The sequence below is a fragment of the Canis aureus genome, chromosome 31, assembly GCF_053574225.1.
Source record: "Canis aureus isolate CA01 chromosome 31, VMU_Caureus_v.1.0, whole genome shotgun sequence".
Classification (NCBI taxonomy): Eukaryota; Metazoa; Chordata; class Mammalia; order Carnivora; family Canidae; genus Canis; species Canis aureus.
The window spans coordinates 20,402,653-20,425,909 of NC_135641.1; the positions used below are offsets into that span (position 1 = coordinate 20,402,653).

The 23,257-nt window shown below is 36.4% G+C and overlaps 1 protein-coding gene across 6 annotated transcripts in view; it reads left to right on the forward strand.

Annotated features, from left to right (window-relative positions):
- Positions 1–250: 250 nt before the first annotated feature.
- The window catches only part of ATP11B (ATPase phospholipid transporting 11B (putative)), a 114,707-nt gene continuing 91,700 nt past the window's right edge, over positions 251–23,257 (forward strand). For 2 of the 6 annotated variants that reach the window (XM_077879805.1, XM_077879808.1), the window contains exon 1: positions 253–517. In XM_077879805.1, coding sequence (XP_077735931.1) covers positions 491–517 — 27 coding nt within the window. In that variant the 5' untranslated portion in view covers positions 253–490. Of the gene's footprint in view, positions 518–23,257 lie in introns of all 6 variants that reach the window. The other 4 variants (XM_077879806.1, XM_077879807.1, XR_013369367.1 and 1 more) reach the window with 4 other exon arrangements.

Genomic DNA, 23,257 nt, shown 5'->3' on the forward strand with positions numbered 1-23,257 from the left:
CGGCAGCCGCTTCCCAGAAGCCGCACCTGGCCCAGCTCGCTGCCGGCCCCGCCCCCCTCCCTCCGGCTGCGCCCAGCCCCCGACCGCTGCCGCGCGCGCCAGGCCCCTCGGCCCGCTCCGCCCCCTTTCGTCACGTCCGGGGGCGGGGCCGGGCGCCGGGGGGCGGGCCCGGGTGGGGCCGGGGGCCGGCCCGGGCGGGGGGTGGGGTGGTGGCGGTGCTCCGGGTGACAACGGTCAATAATGAAGGTGGTTGCGGCGCGGCGGCAGGCTCAGCTGCGCCGGGCGGGGGCGGCGCCGGGGCCGCGCCTGTAGGACCTCGGGGCCGGCGCGGCGAGATGGGGACCCGGCGCGGGGAGTGAGGCGACGGCGGCGGCGGCGAGCGGAACTTCAGCCAGAGGGGCATTCCGGCTTCCCCCTCTGGCTCGTCGGCCTCCACCTGCAGCCCGTCGGCCCCCGCGTCCCGCGGAACCGGGACGGCGCCGGCGGGGGCATGTGGCGCTGGGTCCGGCAGCAGCTGGTAAGTGCCTCCTCTCCTCCCGGCCGTCCGCCGCCGCGCGGCCTCTCAGGCCCGGGCTGCGGGGAAGGGCCGGCGGCGCGGAGCCGCGAGGCCGGGGCGCGGGGGAGGGCGCGGGCGCCGGCTAGGCCGCGGCGGAGGCGGGCGCGGCGCCGGAGCCGGAGCCCGAGCCCGAGCGCCCCGCACGCTCCCTCACGAGTCTCGGCGGCAGGCGGCTGCTTCCCGGCCCGCGCTTCTGCCTCTCGCGGCTCTCGCGGCTCCTGGGCGCCGCGGCCGCCAGCGGGGTTCCGGAGCGGGCTCCGCGTCAGCCCTGAGGGAGCGGCGAGACCGGAGGCTCCTGCTTCCTGCCCCCAACAATTTGGGACACGTTGAGGGGAGGGGAGGGGAGCGGAGGGGAGGGAGAGGACTTATCTCAGCTCCCACTTGTCACTATTTTCTGTTAGGACGTCACGATTCGGTGTTGCGTTAGCTATCGAGGAGGGAGGAGACCGTATCGAGGGTACCCACTGGCCTCGAAAGAAATCTTACTCAAGACCTAGGTGAGGGGGGAGAGAAAATATTCCAACACCCCGTCTGCTTTCGGAAAAGCCGTGTACGAAAGTTATGAAAGACTTTGTTGTTTTTTTTTTTTCATACCTCGTCCTTACCCCACCCCCAAGTCAAACTTTAGGATCGTGAACCTCATTCCCACCACCACCAACCACCCCCCGCCGATCTCTCAAAGCAGTTTGAACCACACAGGTTTGGAACCGGTGGTTAACTTCTCAGTTTTCCTGGGACGTCTGGGAGAAAAAAAAAAAAAAAAAAACTTAGATTGACTGAAGGCATATTTAAAAAGCTCCACCTTTCTCAGAATTAATTCAGAGAGAGGAAAAAAAAAAAAATCTTTCCTGCCTCCTGGCAACTACAGCCCAGAAAATACAGCACCCAGGCGACAGTGACAGTAAGGACAGAAATTGTTCCTGGCTGAAGAAGCCTAACCTTATCTCTGTGATGAGGTCTTTTGCTGGTTGCTGCTTAATTTCTAAATTGCATCAACGCTTCTACAATTCAGTGTTTTCATGTGCTGCTTTAAAAGGCAATGCAGCAAAAAACGATTTTCGTGACACTGTGAAGATTTTGTGGCACTAAAGCAGATACCTCTTTTTTCCTGCTCTAGAACAGCACTTTAATGTTAAATCTGTTTCAGAGCCTTCTGTTAATTCATTTTTGCAAAGGGCACCACTCAAATAAAATAAAACAAATAAAACTGGAATTGTCTGCCACTCAAACCAGTTAGCTTCCTATTTTTAGCTAATTGTAAATTCAGGTATCCCTTATATATGCCTTATTAGGAAACTAAGCTAATGATGTCATTATAACACCATGGCCTTGTTGCAATAAGCCATAGCACAACTTGGCTCTGGAAGTTAATCATTACAGGCCTGATCTCACGCCAGTCTTCATGTATAGAAGATTTATTCATCTGACGCTGTTTTTGTGTGGTAGGAACATCATTCTAAAGTGGTTTTCCTAAAGCTTTTCCTAGTAGATCAAGATACTGCTTCTGAGTGTTAGGTGTTTGTATTTCTGTTAACCTGAATAAAATCTCAGTTGTATAACCACTCTCATCTTCAAGACAGGCAACCTGGTAATGTTTTTAAAAATGGCTTCGAATGAACACAACTAAAAGCAAGGGCAGGAAGTTGTATGGTTAATTTACAAGACAACTGCCTTACTGTGTGATTAACAAGTTGAACAAGTTGCTGTGCATAAAAAATGCTATCTCTCACCTCACTGGTTTTACTTTTAAGTTATCAGATCTTCTAAGTATGTAATCAGATCTGTGCCAATGTAGGACTTTGTATCTCTGTTTAAGTTTGTACAGTCACTTAAATTATACATTATGGATACTGGATACACAGAGTGATGAAAGTATATTTTATTATCCCAGGCATAAACATCTATTTTAGTTACTACACCAGGAATTATTCAACTCAAAAGTCTAGTTTAGATTATACTTCCATTGGCTCAATGGATTGAATCACCATGTCTTTTAGCAATAAGTTCATTTTTAAAATTCAGGTAAGTGGGACAAATTTTGGGAAATTGTGAGGACAGGTTTTTTTTTTTTTTTTTTTTTAATTATAAACACTTTATTCATTATATGAATCCTGATTTTCAACAACTTAGGTTGTCTTGCCAGAAAGGTTTCTTGTCATTTTATTACAAAAATTATTCCTATGCTTTAGTAATTTCTAATTTAGGAAATCTTGGACTCCTTATCTCCACAAAGTATTTTCACTTCCTGACACACCGAGAAAACTCAGAAGGTTGATGTTTTCCCTTGGGGAAGTAGAGTGAATAGATTAGCATATCTTTTTTCTTTCTTTCTTTCTTTTTTTTTTTTTTTTTTGGTTCATCCTTTCTTTGTTTCGCTCATAGTGCTGGAGTTATTTTACACTAAAAAAATCCTAAGCAAAATTTCTTATGGTATTTTTCTGGTACAATTAGTATTTATAGTGTACTCATTTCTGACAGCATATTATGTATTAATCTCTTAGAGATGACAGCACCTTGATTATAATAGTGGTAATGCTATTAGCTACTCAGTGTATTCTAATATTTGGATTTGTAGGGTAACCGTTAACCACATTAGCTATTAAAATTAAAATTCAATTAATTAAAAATTTATGTTTATTATTAGCTACCATATTGGAAAGTTCGGAATAGAACATTTTCATTATCACAGAAAATTCTATTGGATAGTACTTCTTTAGATTTTTTTTTTTTTTTTACATTAGGCTCTGTAGTAGTTATGGGCTTGAACTCATGACCTGGAGATCAAGACCTGAGCTGACATCGAGTCGAATGTTTGGGATCCCTGGGTGGCTCAGCAGTTTAGCTCTTGCCTTTGGCCCAGGGCGTGATCCTGGAGTCCCTGGATCGATTCCCACATCAGGCTCCCAGCATGGAGCCTGCTTCTCCTTCCTCCTGTGTCTCTGCCTCTCTCTCTGTGTGTCTATCTCTATCATAAATAAATAAATAAATCTTTAAAAAAAAAAAAAAAAGAGTCGGATGTTTAACCAACTAAGTCACCCAGGCACCATACTTCGTTAGACTTTTATTTATTTATTTTTTTAAAGATTTTATTTATTTATTCATGAGAGACACAGAGAGAGAGAGAGAGAGAGAGAGGTAGAGACAGAGGCAGAGAGAGAAGCAGGCTCCAGGCAGGGAGCCCGATGTGGGACTTGATCCTGGGACTCCAGGATCATGCCCTGGGCCAAAGGCAGGGGCCAAACCACTGAGCCCCCGGGATCCCTTCTTTAGAATTTTATTTTATTTTATTTTATTTTATTTTATTTTATTTTATTTTTTATTTTATTTTATTTTATTTTATTTTATTTTATTTTATTTTATTTTATTTTATTTTTAAAGATTTTATTTATTCACGATATACATCTATATAGAGAGAGAAAAAGAGAGGTAGAGACACAGGCAGAGGGAGAAGCAGGCTTCATGCAGGGAGCCTGATGTGGGACTCAATCCTAGGTCTTCAGGATCAGGCCCTGGGCCAAAGGCAGGCACTGAACCACTGAGCCACCCAGGGATCCCCTTCTTTAGACTTTTATTTTTTTTATTTTTTTTTTTTCTTTAGACTTTTAAATGAAAGTTTTCACTGATACATATTTTAGTTGATGTGTAATATTTCCTTACAGGACAATGTAATGCTGTGCTTTTAAAGCACTGTGTGCAGACATTATAATGCTAAACACTGGGGATACAAATGTAAACCTTATTCATCTCTGTATGTTCAGTGTCTCACTGTGCTTGACATGGAGTAGACATTGAGTACACGTATGCTGAATAAATGAATAGGTAAGGAAAGAAAGAATGAATCTGTATTATTGCTTCTGTGTTTAGAGATAAAATAACAAAATTCAAGATTGACCACTCCAGATGAAAGCTACACAAGTACTGTGATTGTACAAAAATACAACTTGATCTTGTCGTACCAGGGTATTTCTTAAATTGTTTCGTAAAGTAATGCCTTCAGATTTGTATTGGCAGTAGAGAAAGGGCCGGTGAGATTGTCTTCTGATTCACTGAGAAAAATGGCAAGCTCTTAAACTAAACTTATTCAACTTTCTGTTCTCTCACACTTTTAATTCTTCCCTTTCTCCCTGTCACAAAGAAAGGTGTGACTGTCCTCTTTTCCAAACTAACCAGTCCACTTGTGCTCTTAACCCTGTTCTTTCATCCTGCTCTCCACATTCTCTTTAATTATCTATAGTGTGTTTACTTTTTCCTTCAACATGTGAACATGTTCATGCCTTCCTCTACTATTTTACTTTGTCCTGTACTTGTAACTTTCAAATTCTTTTCAGTTTTCTAGAAAATAGATCTGTCCTGTCTAGTACACTTGAAATGTGGCTAGTTTGAATCAAGATATTCACACAGGACTTCAACAATACAAAAAATAGTAAAATATCTCAATTTTTAATATTGATTACATGTTAAAATAATATTTAGGATATATTGGGTCAAGTAAAAGATTGCAATTAATTTTTCCTGTTTCTTTTTACTTTTTTTCTGTTTTTTAAAGATTTTATTTATTTGTTCATAAGAGACACAGCAAGAGAGAGGCAGGGACACAGGCAGAGGGAGAAGCAGGCTCCCTAAAAGCAGCCTGATGTGGGACTCGATCCCGGATCCCAGGATCATACCCTGAGCCGAAGGCAGAAGCTCAACCACTGAGCCACCCAGGCGACCCTCTTTTTACTTTTCTAATGTGATTACTAGAAATTTTAAGATTGTATATGTGGCTTGCATTTGTGACACATTATATATATTAGTACTGCTGTATAATATTAAAAGTGTGTTCGTGTTTCTGTATAGCATACAATATAAGCCTAGGTATCTCACTCGCTAGACTGAATATTCTAGGGCAGAGACATATCTTGTTCATCTTTATATCCCTTTTACTCAAGACAGCAGCTGACCCATTCATTGTATGTACCCACCCACCAAATGTTGGTTGAATAAATGAATGAGTATCCTATTTATTTCAGTGTCAGTTTAGAAGTACCTGTATTCTTTGTCTTTCTCTCAAGAGTAGGAAAAGGAGGCACAGGCCTGTGGTATTCTTATTTTGGTATAGCTAAGTAAGTTTTAATATCAGGAATTCATGTTTAAGAACCTAGATCTTTGCTTCTTTTATCTCTATCTTTAGATAAATATTTTTAGATACCCAGTTTTTCTTTTAATAGGGAAGTCAAGCATTAGAGGAACCCAAGTTTCACAGCAGCACAGAAGTAGGGAGGGACCTTGCTTCTTAGATTTTCCAAAAGAACCTTATGATTGCTATTATTGTCATTAAATATCCCTTCAATTCCTGCAGTCTGTTTTCAACATATCAGCCACAGTGATCTTGTTAAAAACACAAGTTAGATCATGTAATTCTTGCACTTAAAACCTTCTAAGGATTTGCATTCTTGCTCAGAGTAAAAACGTCTGTGCTTGAGCTGTATGGCTCTGTGCACCTTCCCCTCCTCCCCCCAAAACCACTTCTAATCTCCCATCACTCTTCTCTCACTTCACTTTATCCACCCTGGCAGCCTTGCAATTCATCAGAAGTGTTAGGGATACTTCAGTCTAAGGATCTTTGCCCTGGCTGTTACATCTGCGTGGAATGCCACTCTCCCCAACTCTCCCCATTCCCTTACCTGCTGGTTCCTTTACTCCCTTCAAGTCTTTATTCAATTGTTACTTATCCATGCATGAGGCCTTTTCTGGACATTTAGTGTAAAACAGTAACTTTTTCTCAGTACTTCCCTATCCACCTCCCCTGCTTTTTATTTCTCTAAAAGTACTTAATACTATTTAACATATTCTGTAATTTACTTGTGTCCTTTATCTCATGAAGGCAAAGATTTTTGTCTAGTTTTAGTTCCCCATATAACAAATTTTCTCTAAATTTTTCATTTATTTATTCATTCACTCGAATATTTTCTGAACATCTAATCTGTGATAACATGTTCCTAGGCTCTCAAACTACAAAATAAAGCAACCTTGCCCTACTCAGTCTTCTAGGAGTCTCTTCCTAAATGGATATTTGGATTGTTGTCATTTTTTCCTCTTACAAAAACTGTTGCAGTGGCCATTCTTATTTATAGTTTTTTTTTTTTTTTTTAGGATTTTATTTATTTATTCATGAGAGACACAGAAAGGCAGAGACACAGGCAGAGGGAGATGCAGGCTTCATGCAGGGAGCCCGACGTGGGACTTGATCCCTGGTCTCCAGGATCAGGCCCTGGGCCAAAGACGGCGCTAAACTGCTGAGCCCCCCAGGCTGCCCAGTTTTTTTAATTGAAATACTTAGAAGTGGAATTGCTGGGTAATGGGGTGTGTACTTTACGATGATTACATGTATTGCCAAATTAGTTTCCAAAACGTGAGAGTTCCCCTTTCCCTACCTCCTTGGTCAACACTTTGTACTGTCAGACTTGAAGAAATTTACCAATCTGATGGATGTGAATTGTATTTTATTTTGTTCTAATTTAGTTTCCTGATTGCTAGTGAGAGTCAAGTGTCCTGTATTTCATTCATATGATTAGATTGCTCATTTTTCTTTGGATAGTTTGTCTTTTCCCTGTTAGTTCTTTCAGTAGTCTGTATTCTAATTCTTTGTTGTGGTTGTTGTAAATATTTTCTTCCAGTTTGTCCCTTGTATATATTTAAATTTGTTGATAGTATCTTTTTTGATAGAGAAATTTTAAATTTGTAGGTAAATTTGTTAGGTCTAATGATTTTGTTTTTTATTAGTTATTTAGATATTCTTTTCATATACCAGGATCATAGAGCTTTTTTCCTAGTGTTTTCTTCAAATTGTCTTAAAACTTAGTTTTTTAACATTTAGGACTTTAGTATATCTGGAATTGATTTTTTTTCTATAGAATAAGGAATTTACTATATTCTCTCCCATATGGAAAGTTATTTGTCCTAGTGCTTTTTATTGAATGAGCTATCTTTTCACCACTAATGGATATTGTTTACTTTCTCTGTGATATTACCAGCATTCTCTCTCACATAGCGTGTTCTTTTCCTAGGTTCTGTATTCAGTTTCATTCACCTGTTGATCTGGTGCACCAATAATGCACTTTTTTATTAAGTTTTTAATTTTAATTTCCATTGTAGTTAACATACAGTGTTATTACTAGTTTCAGGTGTACAATATAGGGATTCAGCAATTTTATACATACTCAGTGCTCATCATGATAAGTATACTCTTAATCCCCTTCACTTATTTTACCCATCCTCCTACTCCACCCCCTCTGGTAACCATCAGTGTATTCTCTATAGTTAAGACTGTTTCTTAGTTAGGCTCTTTCTCATTATTTTCCCTTTGTTCATTTGTTTTGTTTCTTAAGTGAGATCATATGGTATTTGTCTTTCTATGACTGGCTTACTTTGCTTAACTTTATACTTGCTGATATTATACTTGCATTATACTTGTTGCAAATGCCAAGATTGCATTCTTTGTTAATGGTTGAGTGATTATTTTCCATTGTCTATATATAACACATCATCTTTTTAAAAAAATTTTAATTGGAGTTCAATTATAACACATCATCTTTACCCATTTATTTATCAACAGACACTTGGGCTGCTCCCATAATTTGCCTATTGTAAATAATGCTACTATAAACATAAGGGTGCATGTATCCCTATGAATTAGAGTTTTTGTATTTTTGGTGTGAATACCCAATAGTACAATTACTGGATCATAGGATAGTTCTATTTTTAATTTTTTGAGGAACCTCCATAATGTTTTCCATAGTGGGTGCACCAGTTGGCACTCCCACCAACAGTGCACAAGGGTTCCCATTTCTCCATATCCTCTGCAACACCTTTTGTTTCTTGTGTTTTTTATTTTAGTCATTCTGATAGGTGTGAGTTGATATCGCATTGTAGTTTTGATTTGCATTACCCTGACGACGAGTGATGTTAAGCATCTTTTCATGTATCTATTGACCATCTGTATTTCTTCTTTGGAGAAATATCTATTCATGTCTTCTGCCCATTTTTAATTGGATCATTAGTTTTATGGATGTTGAGTTATATAAGTTCTTTATATACTATAACCCTTTACCAGATAAGTCATTTGCAAATATCTTCTTCCTTTTTTTTTTTTTTTTTTCAAATATCTTCTTCCATTCAGTAGGTGTCTTAGTTTTGTTGATTGTTTCCTTCGCTGTGCAGAAGCTTTTCATTTTGATGTCTCAATGTTTATTTTTACTTTTATTTCCTCTACCTTTGGAGACATACCTAGAAAAAAGTTGTTACATCCCATGTTGGAGAAATTACTGCCTTTTCTGTCTTCTAGAATGTTTATAGTTTCAGGTGTCACAGTTAGGTCCTTAATCCATTTTGAACTTATCTCTGTATATGTTATAAGCCAGTGGTCCAGTTTCATTCTTTTGCACGTAGCCATCCAGTTTTCCCAACACCATTTGTTGAAGATGCTGTCTTTTCTCCATTGCAAATTTTTACTCCTTTGTTAAAAATTAATTGATCATATAAACATGGGTTTATTTCTGAGCTTTCTATTCCATTGATCTATGAGCCTATTTTTGTGCCAGTACAATATTTTTTTGATTACTACAGCTTTGTAGTGTAACTTGAAATCTGGAATTCAGATACCTCCAGCTTTGTTTTTCTTTTTTAAGATTGTTTTGGCTGTTGGAGTCTTCTGTGGATCCATACAAATTTTAGGATTATTTGTTCTAGTTTTGTGAAAAATGTTGTTGGTATTTTGATGGGAGTGTATTAAATCTGTAGATTGCTTTGGGTAGTATGGACATTTTGAGAATATTTGTCAAGTCCATTTGTCTTCCAGTCCTTGAGCATGGAGTATTTTTCTACTTCTTTGTGTTGTCTTAATATCTTTTATCAGTCTTTTACAGTTTTCAAAGTAGACTTTCACCTCTTTCCAAGGTAATTTATTATCTTCAACACAGTTGTGAATGGGATTACTTCCTTAATTTCTCTTCATTATTAGTGCATAAAAATGCCACGAATTTCTATACGTTGATTTTGTGTCCTGTGACCTTAGTTAAGAATTCATTTATCAGTTCTAGTACTCTTTTGGTGGACTCTTTAGGGTTTTCCTTATATAATATAATGTCTTCTGCAAATAGTGAAAGTTTTACTTTCTCTTTACCAATTTGGATGCCTTTTATTCCTTCCTCTTGTCTGATTGCTGTGGCTTGGACTTCCAGTACTATCTGAAATTCAATACTATGTTAAATAACAGGGCTGAGTGTAGACATCCTGTCTTGTTCCTGATTCTAGGGAAAACATTCTCATTTTTCCCCCACTGAATATGATGTTAGCTGTGGGGTTTATATATATATACTTTGTCGTGTTCAAGTATGTTCCCTTTAATCTTACTTTGTTACGGGTTTTTACCGGGAATGGATGTCGTACTTTGTCAAATGCTTTTTCTGTATCTCTTGAAATGATCATATGATTTTTTTCCCTTCTTTGATTGATGTGATATAGCACATTGATTTTTGAATTTTGGATCACACTTGCATCCCAGGGATAAGTTCCACTGATTTTGATGAATAATTTTTTAATGTATCATCGGATTTGGTTTGCTAATAGTTTGTTGAGGATTTTTGCATCTATGTTCATCAGAGATATTGGCCTGTAGTTCTCTCTTTCTGTACTGTCTTTATCTGGTTTTGGTATCAGAGTAATGCTGGCTTCATAGAATGAATTAGGAACTTTTTCTTCTTCTGTTTTTTGGACTAGTTTGAGAATAGGTGTTATCTCCTCCTTAAATATTTGTTGGAATTCACCTGTGAAACCATCTGCTCCATCTGTTTATTGGGAGTTTTTTTATTATTGATTCAATTTCACTGCTGGTAATAGGTCTGTTCAAATTTTCTCTCTCTTCCTGATTCAATTTTATGAGGTTATATGTTTCTAGGGGATTTATCCATTTCTTCTATGTTGTCCAATTTGTTGGCATTTAATTTTTTATAATATTCTGTTATAAAATCTTGTATTTGTATTTCTATGGTGTCAGTTGTTATTTCTCCCCTTTCCTTTCTATGTATTGTGTTCTCTCTCTCTCTCTCTCTCCTCTCTCTCTCTTTGATGAGTCTGGTTAAAGGTTTATCAATGTTTTGATCCTTTCAGAGAACTAGCTCCTGATTTTGTTGATCTGTTTTATTTTTATTATTATTTTTTTTAAGTTTTAATTTCATTTATTTCTGCTCTAATCTTTATTATTTCTTTCCTTCTGGTAGTTTTGGGTTTTGTTTGTTTTGGAATCTTTAGGTGTAAAGTTAGGTTATATATTTGGGATTTTTCTTGCTTCTTTATGTAGGCCTGTTATTGCTAGAAACTTCTCTCTTAGATAGCTTTTGCTGCATCCCAAAGATTTTGGGCCATTGTGTTTTTATTTTCATTTGTCTCCATGTATTTTTTTATTTCCTCTGACTTCTTGGTTGACCCATTCATTGTTTAGTAGCATGTTATTTAACCTCCATTTATTTGTGTGCTTTCTAGGTTTTTTCTTGTGGTTGATTTCTAGTTTCATAGCATTATGGTCAGAAAAGATGTATGGTATGGCTTTGATCTTTTTAAATTTGTTTAGACTTGTTCTGTGGCCTAATATGTGATCTATTCTGGAGAATGTTCCATGTGCACTTGAAAAGAATGTGTATTCAGAACAACATATTGTTCTGAATATATCTGTTAGATCCATCTGATATAATGTGTCATTCAAAGCCAACAAGTTTCCTGGTTGATTTTGTTTTGATCATCTATCCATTTATGTAAGTGGGGTGTTACGCAGTGTCTTAATTATAATATTTTTATAAGTCTTGACATCTGGCTGAGCAGTCCTTTTTTTTCTTTCAGAATTGCATTAATCTTTACTCTTCCATATGCTATTTATAATCAGATTGTCCAATTCTGTGGAGAATCTGTCTAGGATTTTGATTGGCTTTGTATTGAATTTGATAAATTCCTTTTCATATTTTTCTTCTAGATGAAGTAGAAGCTATGGATTGTATTTTATTATTTTCTACCTATGCCTGTATATTGAGTATCTCTATCCACCTACAAATAATATAGGGATTTGAGTTTTAACTCCAGTATTTCTTCTCTCACCTTCCACAATACTATTATGTAATAGTTTAATTCTCTTTTTTTCCCTTTTACCAGCTTTGTTAAAACTTAACTCACATACCATACAGTTTACCCATTTAAGTATTCAGTTTTTTTAGTATACTCATAGAATTGTGCAGCCACCACCACATTTCATTGTTAGAACATTTTTATTACCCCCTAAAAGAAACTCTCTGCCAACCAACTTACACTTTCCATTCCCCTAGACTTCTAGTCTCCAGCCCTAATCAATCACTAATCTACTTTCCACCTCTTATCAGTTTGCCTACTGTGGACATTTCATGGAAATGGCATCATATAGTATTTGGCATCATATAGTATTTGGTATTTTGTGACTGTTTTCTAGCATAATATTTCACCTAGCATAATGTTTTCAAGGTTCAACCATGTCATAGCATGTATCAGTAATTCATTCCTTTTTATTGTCAAATAATAATCCATTATATGGATATACTACGTTTTGTTTATATGTTCATCAGTTAGTGAACATTTAGTTTGTTTCCATCTTTTGACTATTGCATAGAACACTGCTTTGACCACTGATGTACAAGTCTTTGTGTCCATGTATATTTTCATTTCTCTTGACTGTATACCTAAAGAGTAGAATTATTGGGTCATATGGTAACTCCGTCTTTAACTTTGTGAAGAATTGCCAAACTGTTTTTCAGAGTGGCTGCACCATTTTACGTTCCTACCAGCAATGTATAAGGGTTCCAGTGTCTTATATCCTTGTCAACACTTAGTTTTGTCTGTCTTTTTAATTATAGTTATCCTGGTGGGAATGAACATCATTGTGGTTTGGTTTAAATTTTGCTAATAACTAATGATCTCAAACATCTTTACATGTCCATATTAGCCTTTTCTGGAAAAATGCCTATTCAGATCTTTTTGTCCACTAAAAAATTTTTTTTAATGAGTTGTAAGAATTTTTTGTATTATGGATACATGATCCTTTGTAGATATATGACTTGCAAATATTTTTTTTCCCATAATGTATGTCCTAGTTCTTCTTCTCAAAACATTTTCTAAATTTTTGGCAGTTACTCATTTTTCTACAAAGATTTAGTGATTTCTTTTACTCACCATTGTTTATTGCATAGTACCTCATCTCCCTGTGTTTACTTTTATTTTTAATAAGATAGATCTTTTAGTAATTTTTTTTCTTTTAGTAATTTTTAAGCAAGGGTTTAGAAGGGTGATCTGTTTTAGTTTTAATGTCTTTATTTTGTAGTCACTATTGAACACTAATAAGGTAGATAAGAATTCTAGATTAACATGTACTTTCACTCAACATATTGAAGATACTACTTATTCCATTCCTTTCGACATTTATAAATGCTGGTACAATATATGTTTTTAACCTAATTGTCATTACTGTTGGTAATCAGTGTCACATTGATTTTAAGATTCTCTCTTTGTCCTTGATATTTTGCAATTTTATTTTGCTATATCTATCATTTTTTTTTCATGCTTTTCCTGCTCTGCACTTGTGTCTACTTTCAGTCTCAAGGCTTATATTACTATGACTCAGAAAAATTTTCAGCCTGTTTTCTTCCTTTAACTATTGCTTCTCAACCTGAGTTTTTCTCAGTCTAAGAACTCTTACTTGATACTAACCTGTCTTCTGTGTCTTTTAACTTCTTTTTCATATTTTTCATGTATTTTCTCTGTGCTGCTTTCACTTTAAATTCCTTAGTTCTAGCTTTCAGTTCACTAATTCTCTCGCCTGTGTCCCGTCGAGAGTTCATCCTGTCCTCAGATATTTAATCTAAATGATTGGTTTTTATTTCCAGAATTTATTGGACCTCTTTCAATTTCATCTGTTCTTGATGCATATCTGCTTGATTTTTCTCAGAATATTTTCTTTTTTTAAAAAAAAAAATAGATATTATCTCTTTGGAGGTTTTATACATATTTAAAGGTACAAAGCTCTTTTCAACTTCCTTTCAATTGAACCTGACTCTAGGACCCAGGTACAAAGGGGTGCTATTAATCCATATCATGCCATAGGAGCTGAACTTCAAGCTGCCTATTTCCAGATACAGAATCCCAAAGGCTCAGCCCCTGAGTATAGAAATGGTTGTCTTATTTTAACCCTAGCTACATCTTCTTAATTAAAGAAAAGAAAAGTATTTTATCCATGTTTACTTTTGTGAGGAAAAGGGAAGAGCTCAAAGTGTGGACTTTCCCAAGGTCAATAGCTAATAAATACCAGCGGCAAGACTTGAACCCAGAGAGTTTTTCCAGGGTGTTTAGCAGTGTAGAAGAATGTTAACAACAGCAGCAGTTTTCTCTGTATTTCTCATTCCCAATCCTGCCATCTTAAATCTGTTCAATGGTGAGGCAAGGCTAGAAAAGGAGTTAAGGGAAGGTGGCTGGGGTACTCTGGAGTGACACGTTGTAGAGGAAAAGGAGAGATGTGATCAAGAGTTCCTGTAGTCATTCAGCAATGGCCATTCATAAGTTGACTTAATATTTTAGGTACCATAAAAAGTTAGGATTTGCATGTACCTGAATGTATAGCTTCTCCTGAAAATGTTATCTACCATAAATGCAATACCTATAAATCAGTTTTGAGCAACATGGCAAATTTTTTTGAGAGTTTTTCAAGTTTTTAATTTCCTTTTTGTCTTGAACCTTAGGAACTCAAAAAATTATTTTGAAGTTTGACAAATTTGTTGTGTTAAAACAGAAATTGGAATTGCTGAAAAAATATGTTATCCGTTTTAATAAAAGTTAATAAACTTTTATTACATCTGTAATGGAATTGTGCTATATACATTTAACTCTTCAGAAGGATGTATTTGATCATTTTCTATAGAGAAAAAAGTGAGTCAGTCATCTAATGAGTTAACTGCTATTTCAGTCAAAATTTTACTCATTTTACTTGATATTTTGTTTCTCTTTTTTTGTGCTTATTAAGAGGCCTTATTTTTTCTAAATGAAATTTTATCCAGAACAGAGGCCCTGACTTCTATTTTGGTGTTTCACTATACCAAGCATAGTACCTAGTATATAGTCAATGCTCGTAATATTTATAAATTGAATTTTTAAAAATTAAATTACAGGATAATATAATAATGATATGCTAAGTAGTTTGGTATCTCAGAATATTCGGATATTTTACCAAAATTTGGTTCAGTGCCTCATATAGTATCAAGCACATTTTTCCCAATGAAAACATGTATAATATATTGGTATTCTAAGATTTTGCTTTGAAGAATTCTTTGTGATAAGTGCAGTTGGCAGATAACGTTTAAGTAGTATATAGTCAGTTCAGATCTTAATCATCTGTTACCTAGGAAATTGTTTCTTTGCTCTTGCACCTCCCGGACTACAAAGGAAATATAGATATTGTTGCTTATCTCAGTTCTCCACTGTGCTCTTTAATATACAAATTTGAAAAATGCTAACAAAGATGTGAAGGTGTACTTGACTCTTTACTACTGAAATACAGGGAAGTGATTCTCTAACGTGTGTTTTCCTATTGAAATTTAAACGTAAAGGCATTGGCCTCAAAGTAGATATGCAGGAGACCCTCTGACTTTGTGGCTCTCTTTATGTAACCTTTTTTTTTAGAAAAATATTTATTTATTCATGAGAATACACAAAGAGGAGAGAGAGAGAGAGGCAGAGACACAGGCAGAGAGAGAAGCAGGCCCCATGCAGGGAGCCGGATGTGGGACTCGATTCCGGGTCTCCAGGATCACGCCCTAGGCTGTAGGCGGCGCTAAACCGCTGAGCCACCGGGGCTGCCCTATTTATGTAACTTTAAAGGAAATTGGTGCAGTACCCACCTGCCAGTGTTGATCAGCTCTTTTTCCAGCACATATTTGCAGAATTTGAAAAAAAATAAACTTAGGAATTTATTAGGAGGAGTCAGTGAAAGTAAAAATTCTTAAGTAATCAAAGATGCTTTTAACAATCTTGAAATGTCTCCTAGGTCATGCATTTCCTAATGATAATGTTTCCTGTAAATTGAGATAAAATTGCCAATGATCTATGCAAAATGAGAAAAACTAGGCCAGTGTTGTGTATCTATGGCTGTGGTGTGTGTGTGTGTGTGTGTGTGTGTGTTTGCTTGCTTGCTAAAATTTATAGATGTACTTGTTTTTGAAGACTTGTATTTTTCTTTTAAAAAATAAATCTTTTAATCTTAGAATAGTTTCAGATTTACAGAAAAGTTGCAAAGGTAATACTGAGAATTCCTGTAGATTTCCTTCACCCAGTTTCTCTCTCTTTTTTTACAGTAAGATTTTATTTATTTCAGAGACAAACACACATACACACACCATGTGCGAGAGCCTGTGAGCCCAGGCAGGGGCAGAGAAGCAGACTCCCCGCTGAATATCAAATCAAGCCTGACAGACACAGGGCTTGATCTCAAGGAGTCTGAGATCATGACCTGAGCCAAAATCAAGAGCAGGATGCCCAACTGATTGAGCTTCATAAGTGCCCCACACTTAATTTCTCTTACTGTTAACATCTTATATTACTAGGCTACAGTTATACTAATGAGCCAATACATTACTATTAAACTCCATACTTTATTCAGATGTTGTTAGTTTTTCTTTCTTTTATTTTAAAAGATTTTATTTATTCATGTGAGACATAAAGAGGCAGAGGGAGAAGCAGTCTCCCGCAGGGAGCCTGATACTGGACCCTGGGATCACTACCTGAGCTGGAGGTAGACGCTCAACCACTGAACCACCCGGTCGTCCCAGATATTGTTAGTTTGTCACTAATATTCTTTTTTTTTTGCTTCAAAATCCCATCTGGGATAACCTATTACACTTACCAATTCCTTGATCCTTCAGTAATTTTTTCTATAACTTTTCTGCCTCTTTATCAAATCTTTCATTTCAACCCTGAATGAATATATGATTCTTTTAAACTAAAAAAGTTTTTTTTCATTTGATCCAGCTATCGTTAATTACTATCCCCCACTTCCCCACTCTTCTCTTCACCCCCATTCAATCAATCCATTGTAGCCCTTTTAACTTTATTCAAACTATGTTGACAGAAGCCACCAATGATTTCCTAATTATTAAATTCAGCATTCTTTTTTTTTTCTGTTCTCATCTCTCTTTACAGCATATGAAATAATACCTTTTTGCAACTTCTTCCTGTGTTTCTGCCATACCAGTTCTCTGTTTTCCTTCCTGCCTGGTGCTCTTTCTCCTTTGCTTATTCCTTCTCTCCCACGTGTATCTTAAGTAATAGCCTTAAGAATTCCATCTCTTGTCCTTATTCTCTTCTTCCTCTGTACACTCATAATAGGCAGTCTTACACATTTTTTTAAATTTTAACTGTCATTATTATGCTTGTTGGGTTCCAATCTCAAGTCCAACTCTCTTTCCTGATATCTAAACAAAAATATCCAATTGCTTTCTACATATTTATGTAGGGTGTCCCACATTGAAATCAGAAAATAATTGTATTCTGATGTTAAATACGAGCGTGGAAATAGGAAATTAGGTGATATCTAAGGTAAATAAGGCCTAAATCACTAACATTTTATCAGCTCCAAGTGGGTGGGGACTTAGTCATCTATTTTTATCATCAGTGGTCCTTAACTTATTGCAGAGCACATAGAAAGTGTTCAGTAAATACTCTGAATGCTAAAGTAAATTCTTTTCATTACATGTAGAAGTCAAGAATTGCAGATCAGTACAATTTTAATATGCAGGGTAAATGAACTGCTTGCTTCCTTGAAGAACAGAAAATAGGCTAAAATAGTCTATACTGTTTTTTCAAAAATATGTTCTTAGAATTATGTCATTTTGACCCAGTGTTGCTAAATAATAATTTCTCTGCTTAAAGTTTAATTTTTAAATTTTTGTAGCAATAGTTTTAAAATTTGCTGGGTCCTATTTGTTTAACCTTGTATAGACATGTTTTATTTTCTTCGGAAACGGGTTTCTTAGGTTCTCAGCATATAAGATTAACAAGACAATTACCATTTTTCCACCCTGCTGTTTTCTTTTTATTTCAATTCTTGTCTAAATAGCTAAATAGGATTCACTTAGCATCTCTATTTCTTAACTTCAATATATTTTTGTTATTGTTTATAATTTTTTACTTAATACATTATCCTGTTAAAATCTGTACTTGGTAATCTTTGTTGTGGCTTCCTGGTATGAATACTGGCTATACTGTACTGCTCTGGTGAAAGTTGCAGCTTCTAACTTGAGGGATTCTGTTATAGACTCAAAACAGCGAATACTTGTAACTTATATTTTGGTCTTCCTAGTACCTAGTTGCTTTTCTACCCTATCAGACCTAACAGGTATTTTATAAATGCTTCATCCCTTCTTCTCCTGTGATAAAATTTAAATATATAACCTGACTACACTAATAACTTCTTTTAAAAATCAACATCAAAACTGAAGTTGTTATATGAAGGAAAAACAAAGAAATACTTATATTAAATAATATCTATTTCAGCATGTAAATGTGCAGTCATCATTTCAGTAGACATAATAATCAGTTGTTATAATCATTGTGAATCCATGGCCACTAATGCAGACTGCTGAAAATATAGTGTAAAGACATTACCTTGGAGATACTGTGGATTCAGTTCTAGAGCACCACACACAAGTGATATATCACAATAGAGTCAAATGAAGTTTTTGGTTTTGTAGTGCATATAAGGTAAAACTTACGTTTGTACTAGACTGTATTCTATCAAGTGTACAACAGTTTTATATCTATAAGAGCTATGTATCTCAACTTAAAAATAGTTTATTGCTAAAAATGCTAAACATTATCTCAGCTTTCAGCAAGTCATACTCTTTTTGCTGGTGGAAGGTCTTACCTGAATGTTAATGGATACTGACTATGAAGGTGATGGTTTGTTAAAAGTTAGGGTGGCTGCACCAATTCTTGCCTAAATAACTAAGTAGGATTCACCCTGTGTCTCTATTCTTTGACTTTGTTATGCTTTTTCATGTTGTTTAGAATTTTGTGGCTGTGCTTGATAATTTTTAAATATTAAACTTTAGATATACTGTGTAAAAAAATAATGTTTTTTGATTGACTACACGTCTCCAGCCTAAGAGTTATAACTCCTTGCTTTTGATATTCTAAGGATCTATAAGCCATCTTCATTGCTCCTGCTGTGTATGATTGTGATGGGAGGAGGAGAAGGCTCAGAAGTATTTGAGAAACTTGGGTAGAAATTTCTTTTTAGGGGCACCTGGATGGCTCTGTTGGTTAAGTGTCTGACTCTTGATATCTGCCCAGATCATGATCTCAGGGTATTAAGATTCTCTCTCTCCCCCTCTGCCCCTCCCTGACCCCCGCTTGCGTGTGTTCATGTGTGCACATGTGTGCACGTGCGCAGGCTCTTTCTCTTCACTTAAAAAAAAAAAAAAGTAATTTATTTTTACCCATCTGTCTCTAATTTGAATATCACAGAAGATTTACCAGTTTCACTCTTTGTGCAGTGTTCAACCTGATAAAACAACAACAGAAAATCAAATTTAGGGTTTTTAGTCTATGATTTTAAAATTTGTTTGAAAGTAAGACAGCCTCACACATTTATTTTTTATCATGACCCTGTTGCCATACATAGAAATCACCAGTCTAACAAACAAAAGACATTCAAAATTATAATGGTTGAATTATATCCAAATAGGATTCTTCAAATCCATCAGAGAATTTCAAATGGATGAAATTGAATTTTTTTTGAAAATGGTATTTTTAATTGTGGTTTTATATATATATATGTGTATATATATATATATATATTTTTTTTTTTTTACCATTAAACCCATTTTTAAGTCCACAGTTTTGTAGCATTAAGTACATTCACATTATTATGCAGCCATCATCACCATCCATGTCCTGAACTTTTTCATCTTCCCAGACTGAAACTCCATAACCATTGAACACATACTCCCTATTCCTCCAGTCACTAAACACCTGGCAAACTGAATTTGGCTATTTCTTATAAAAGACGAATCATATGGGGTCCCTGGGTGTCTCAGTAGGTTAAGTGACTCTTGATTTTGACTCGAGTGATGGGATTGAGCCCTGCTTTGGGCTCCCTGCTAAGCAGGGATCTCTTTCCTCTCTCTCTCTCTCTCTCTCTCTGCCCTTTTCCCTACTTGTGCATGTGCTTGCACTCTCTCTTTCTCTCAAATGTATGGTGAAAAAAATAAATAAAGGAATCGTACAATATTTTTCTTTCATGACAGGCTTATTTCACTTAGCATAATGTCTTTCAGGTATATCCGTGTTGTACATTGTGCCAGAATTTCCTTTTTTAAGGCTGAATGATAGCTCATTGCATGTATATGCCATATTTTTATCCATTCATCTGTTGATGAATGCTTGTGTTGCTTCCATCTTTTGGCTATTGTGAATAATACTGCCTTGAACATAGGTGTATAAATATCTGTTCAAGTCTTCGCTTTCGTGTCTTTTGAGTATGTACCCAGAAGTGGAATTTATGGATCATATGATTATTCTGTGTTTACTCTTTTTGAAGAGTCTCCATATTTCCACAGAGGCTCTACCACTTTACATTTCTACTGCATTGGCGGTGCATAAGGATTCTAATTTCTCCACATCCTTGCAGTACTACTTGTTTTCTGTTTTTGTTTTGTTTTTTTATGTTTTTCTGATAATAGCCATTCTAATGGGTGATAGGTGAATCTCATTGTGGTTGTGATTTGCATTTCCCTAGTAGAAGTTGGTTTCTTTGACATCCAGAAATTAACCCCAGCCAACTGTAAAGCTATAATAAATGGCTTTGATGAAAGCAATATAAATCTAGGAACAGCAGAGTGAAAAGCTTATTAGCCTCTCTTTTACTAGTAATGGTGGATTTCACTCTACAAAATCACTTTTAAAGTTTTTCATTTTTCATTTAAATTCAATTTGGTAGGAAAGTTATTGTTAAAGATATTTAAAAATTAAACTTGGAACCTCAAAACTAGAGAATTTCGCTCATTCAATAAATATTTGTTAATTAATTGGCACATTCTGCTTTTAAGAATCTTTTGGTCTGGAGGAGGAGATTGATATAAAGGCAAACAATTACTAGTCCATGTAATAAAATCCATAATGAGACTGTGTAAAAGGTTTGGTGGGCATAATAAATAACAAGTGTCTCCCTTTGTTCCTGGGGAAAAAGGAGTGCCAGGTAAAGCTCCACTGAGAAGGAAACTCTTAAGCTGAAACTTGAAGGATAAATAGGGTTTTTCTGGAGATGTATGTTGGAATGGAAATCAAGTTTGGGAAGGAATATCCTAACCTCTCAAAGAGGAGCTTCCTGTAGTAAAGCATTGACAGATGATTTAAGAATTTTAGACTCCAGGATCACTCCAAATTTTATATTTTATAGTTAGAAAGCCAGTCCTAACCACCCTTACAGTAAGCCAAAGTTCCTAGAAGCCCAGACTGGTATGATAATGGCAGACAACCTTAAGCCCTAAAATGAAAATTATTCAACATGAAACAAAAATGTTTAATTTTTTTGTTTGTTTACATCACAAGCATTTTAAGTTATTCTCTATCACTTTCCTTTGTTCTATTAACAGTGTAAAATTATCTTGCCCTTACAGTATCTTCATATTGTATCTTTTATTTTTTTTAAGATTTTATTTATATATTCATGAGAGACACAGAGAGTGAGAGAGGCAGAGACAAAGGCAGAAGGAGAAGAAGGCTCCACGCAGGGAGCCTGATGTGGGACTCGATCCCTGGACCCCAGGATCATGCCTTGGGCCGAAGGCAGGCGCTAAACCGCTGAGCCACCCAGGTATCCCCTAGATATCTTTTATTTAAAGTCTATGTCCAGTAAACAGTAATTCACAATTAAATTTATAGATTTGGTAAAATACATTAAGTCATTCTTCATATCATTCTGTCATATTTTTTGCTAGGCCATTTTCATGTGCCTTTATACATTGGAGCATACATCCAACAAAAATTAGTTTCTGTCATACAATAAAGTGTGTGATGTAAATAAAGCTTTTATTCATTTATTTTAAAAACTGTGGTATTGCAATTTTGACTGAACTTTTTTTTAGTTTTGGTGGGGTTTTTGGTGTGTGGTTTGTTTTGAAACCTTTTCTTTATATTTTAAAAGAAATAGATCACATAAGAGTAAGAAGCACAAATTTACATTGATCATTGTGAACTCTAAAGATGTTTTGTTAGTTACGTTAAGAAAGTGTAGCAATTTTAATTATAAGACTATGGTTTTAGTCCCTTGCTAGTGCTTTTATTCATAATGTTTGTATTTTTCATAAAATCTTTGAGATTCTAAGATTATGGAGAGGCTGGTATATTTGGTATGAAAACGTATAATGTTGTGATTCATTCCAAGTACTGCGATGTGCCAAAGACTAACTTCTAAAAATTACAAAGCTGTTTGCTAGATTGATTTCCCTAGGTCTCAACAATTTGTGGTTACAAAAGGAGTCTCTTTGGAATCCCTGGGTGGCTCAGTGGTTTAGCGCCTGCCTTTGGCCCAGGCCATGATCCTGGAGTCCCGGGATCGAGTCCCACATTGGGCTCGCTGCATGGAGCCTGCTTCTCTCTCTGCCTGTGTCTCTGCCTCCCTCTCTCTGTGTCTCTCATGAATAAATAAATAAAATCTTTTTTTTTTTTTTGAAGGAGTCTCTTTGAAACCAATCCCATGTGTTGTCAGTTCTTCCCCAAGAAGCCATCCTGAGATTTTTTCCACCTTACCCACTTTTTTTTTTATACCTGTGACTTTAACATATACTCACAAATCCAGACTGAAAAGAGGTTTTGAATTTCATACTTTTATAGAACATGAGAGTTTTTTATTTTTAAATAGTTTAAATTTGTGTGCTTCCAAAGCGTAGATGCTATTTTTTAGTAGGAATTAAAATAGAATCAGGGTGATTAGAAAAGCATTAATCTATCTCAGTTTCTTTGCTCAGGGCAAGATGAAATCAGAGGAAAATGGAGCAGGCTAGCATTAAGGGATGGAAGGTGTGAATGGGTAGTCTGAGATGACAACAGAAAATGTAATGTGTGCCAACCCTGGCATGTAGCCTTGACCTAGTGATTAGGAAGTTCAGACTGTACTTCTTTCTCAGTGCTATGAATTGTGGTGAAATGCTTGCTAGAAAAGTGTGGAACTGTACTTTAACCTCATACTAACAGTATAGTTATACAGTTAATTTTGATAACATGTTTGTTTTGACTCCTTTTTAAAAAGAGTAGAGATGTTATTGAAACATAAAGATTCTCTTGTGTTTTTAAAATCTGCAATATTGAGATGGAGAACTGATTATAGAGCAAGACTTTAGGTAAGTGGTTTTAAGCTTCTTTTTTTATTTAAATTCAATTAGTCAACATATAGTACATCATTAGTTTCAGATGTAGTTTTCAGTAATTCATCAGTTTTGTATAACACTCAGTGCTCATCACATCACGTGTCCTTCTTAATGTCCATCACCCAGTTACCCCATCCCCCACCCACCTTCCTCCCCTTCAGCAACCCTCAGTTTGTGTCCCAGAGTTAAGAGTCTCTCATGGTTTGTCTCCCTCTCTGATTTTTTCCCATTCAGT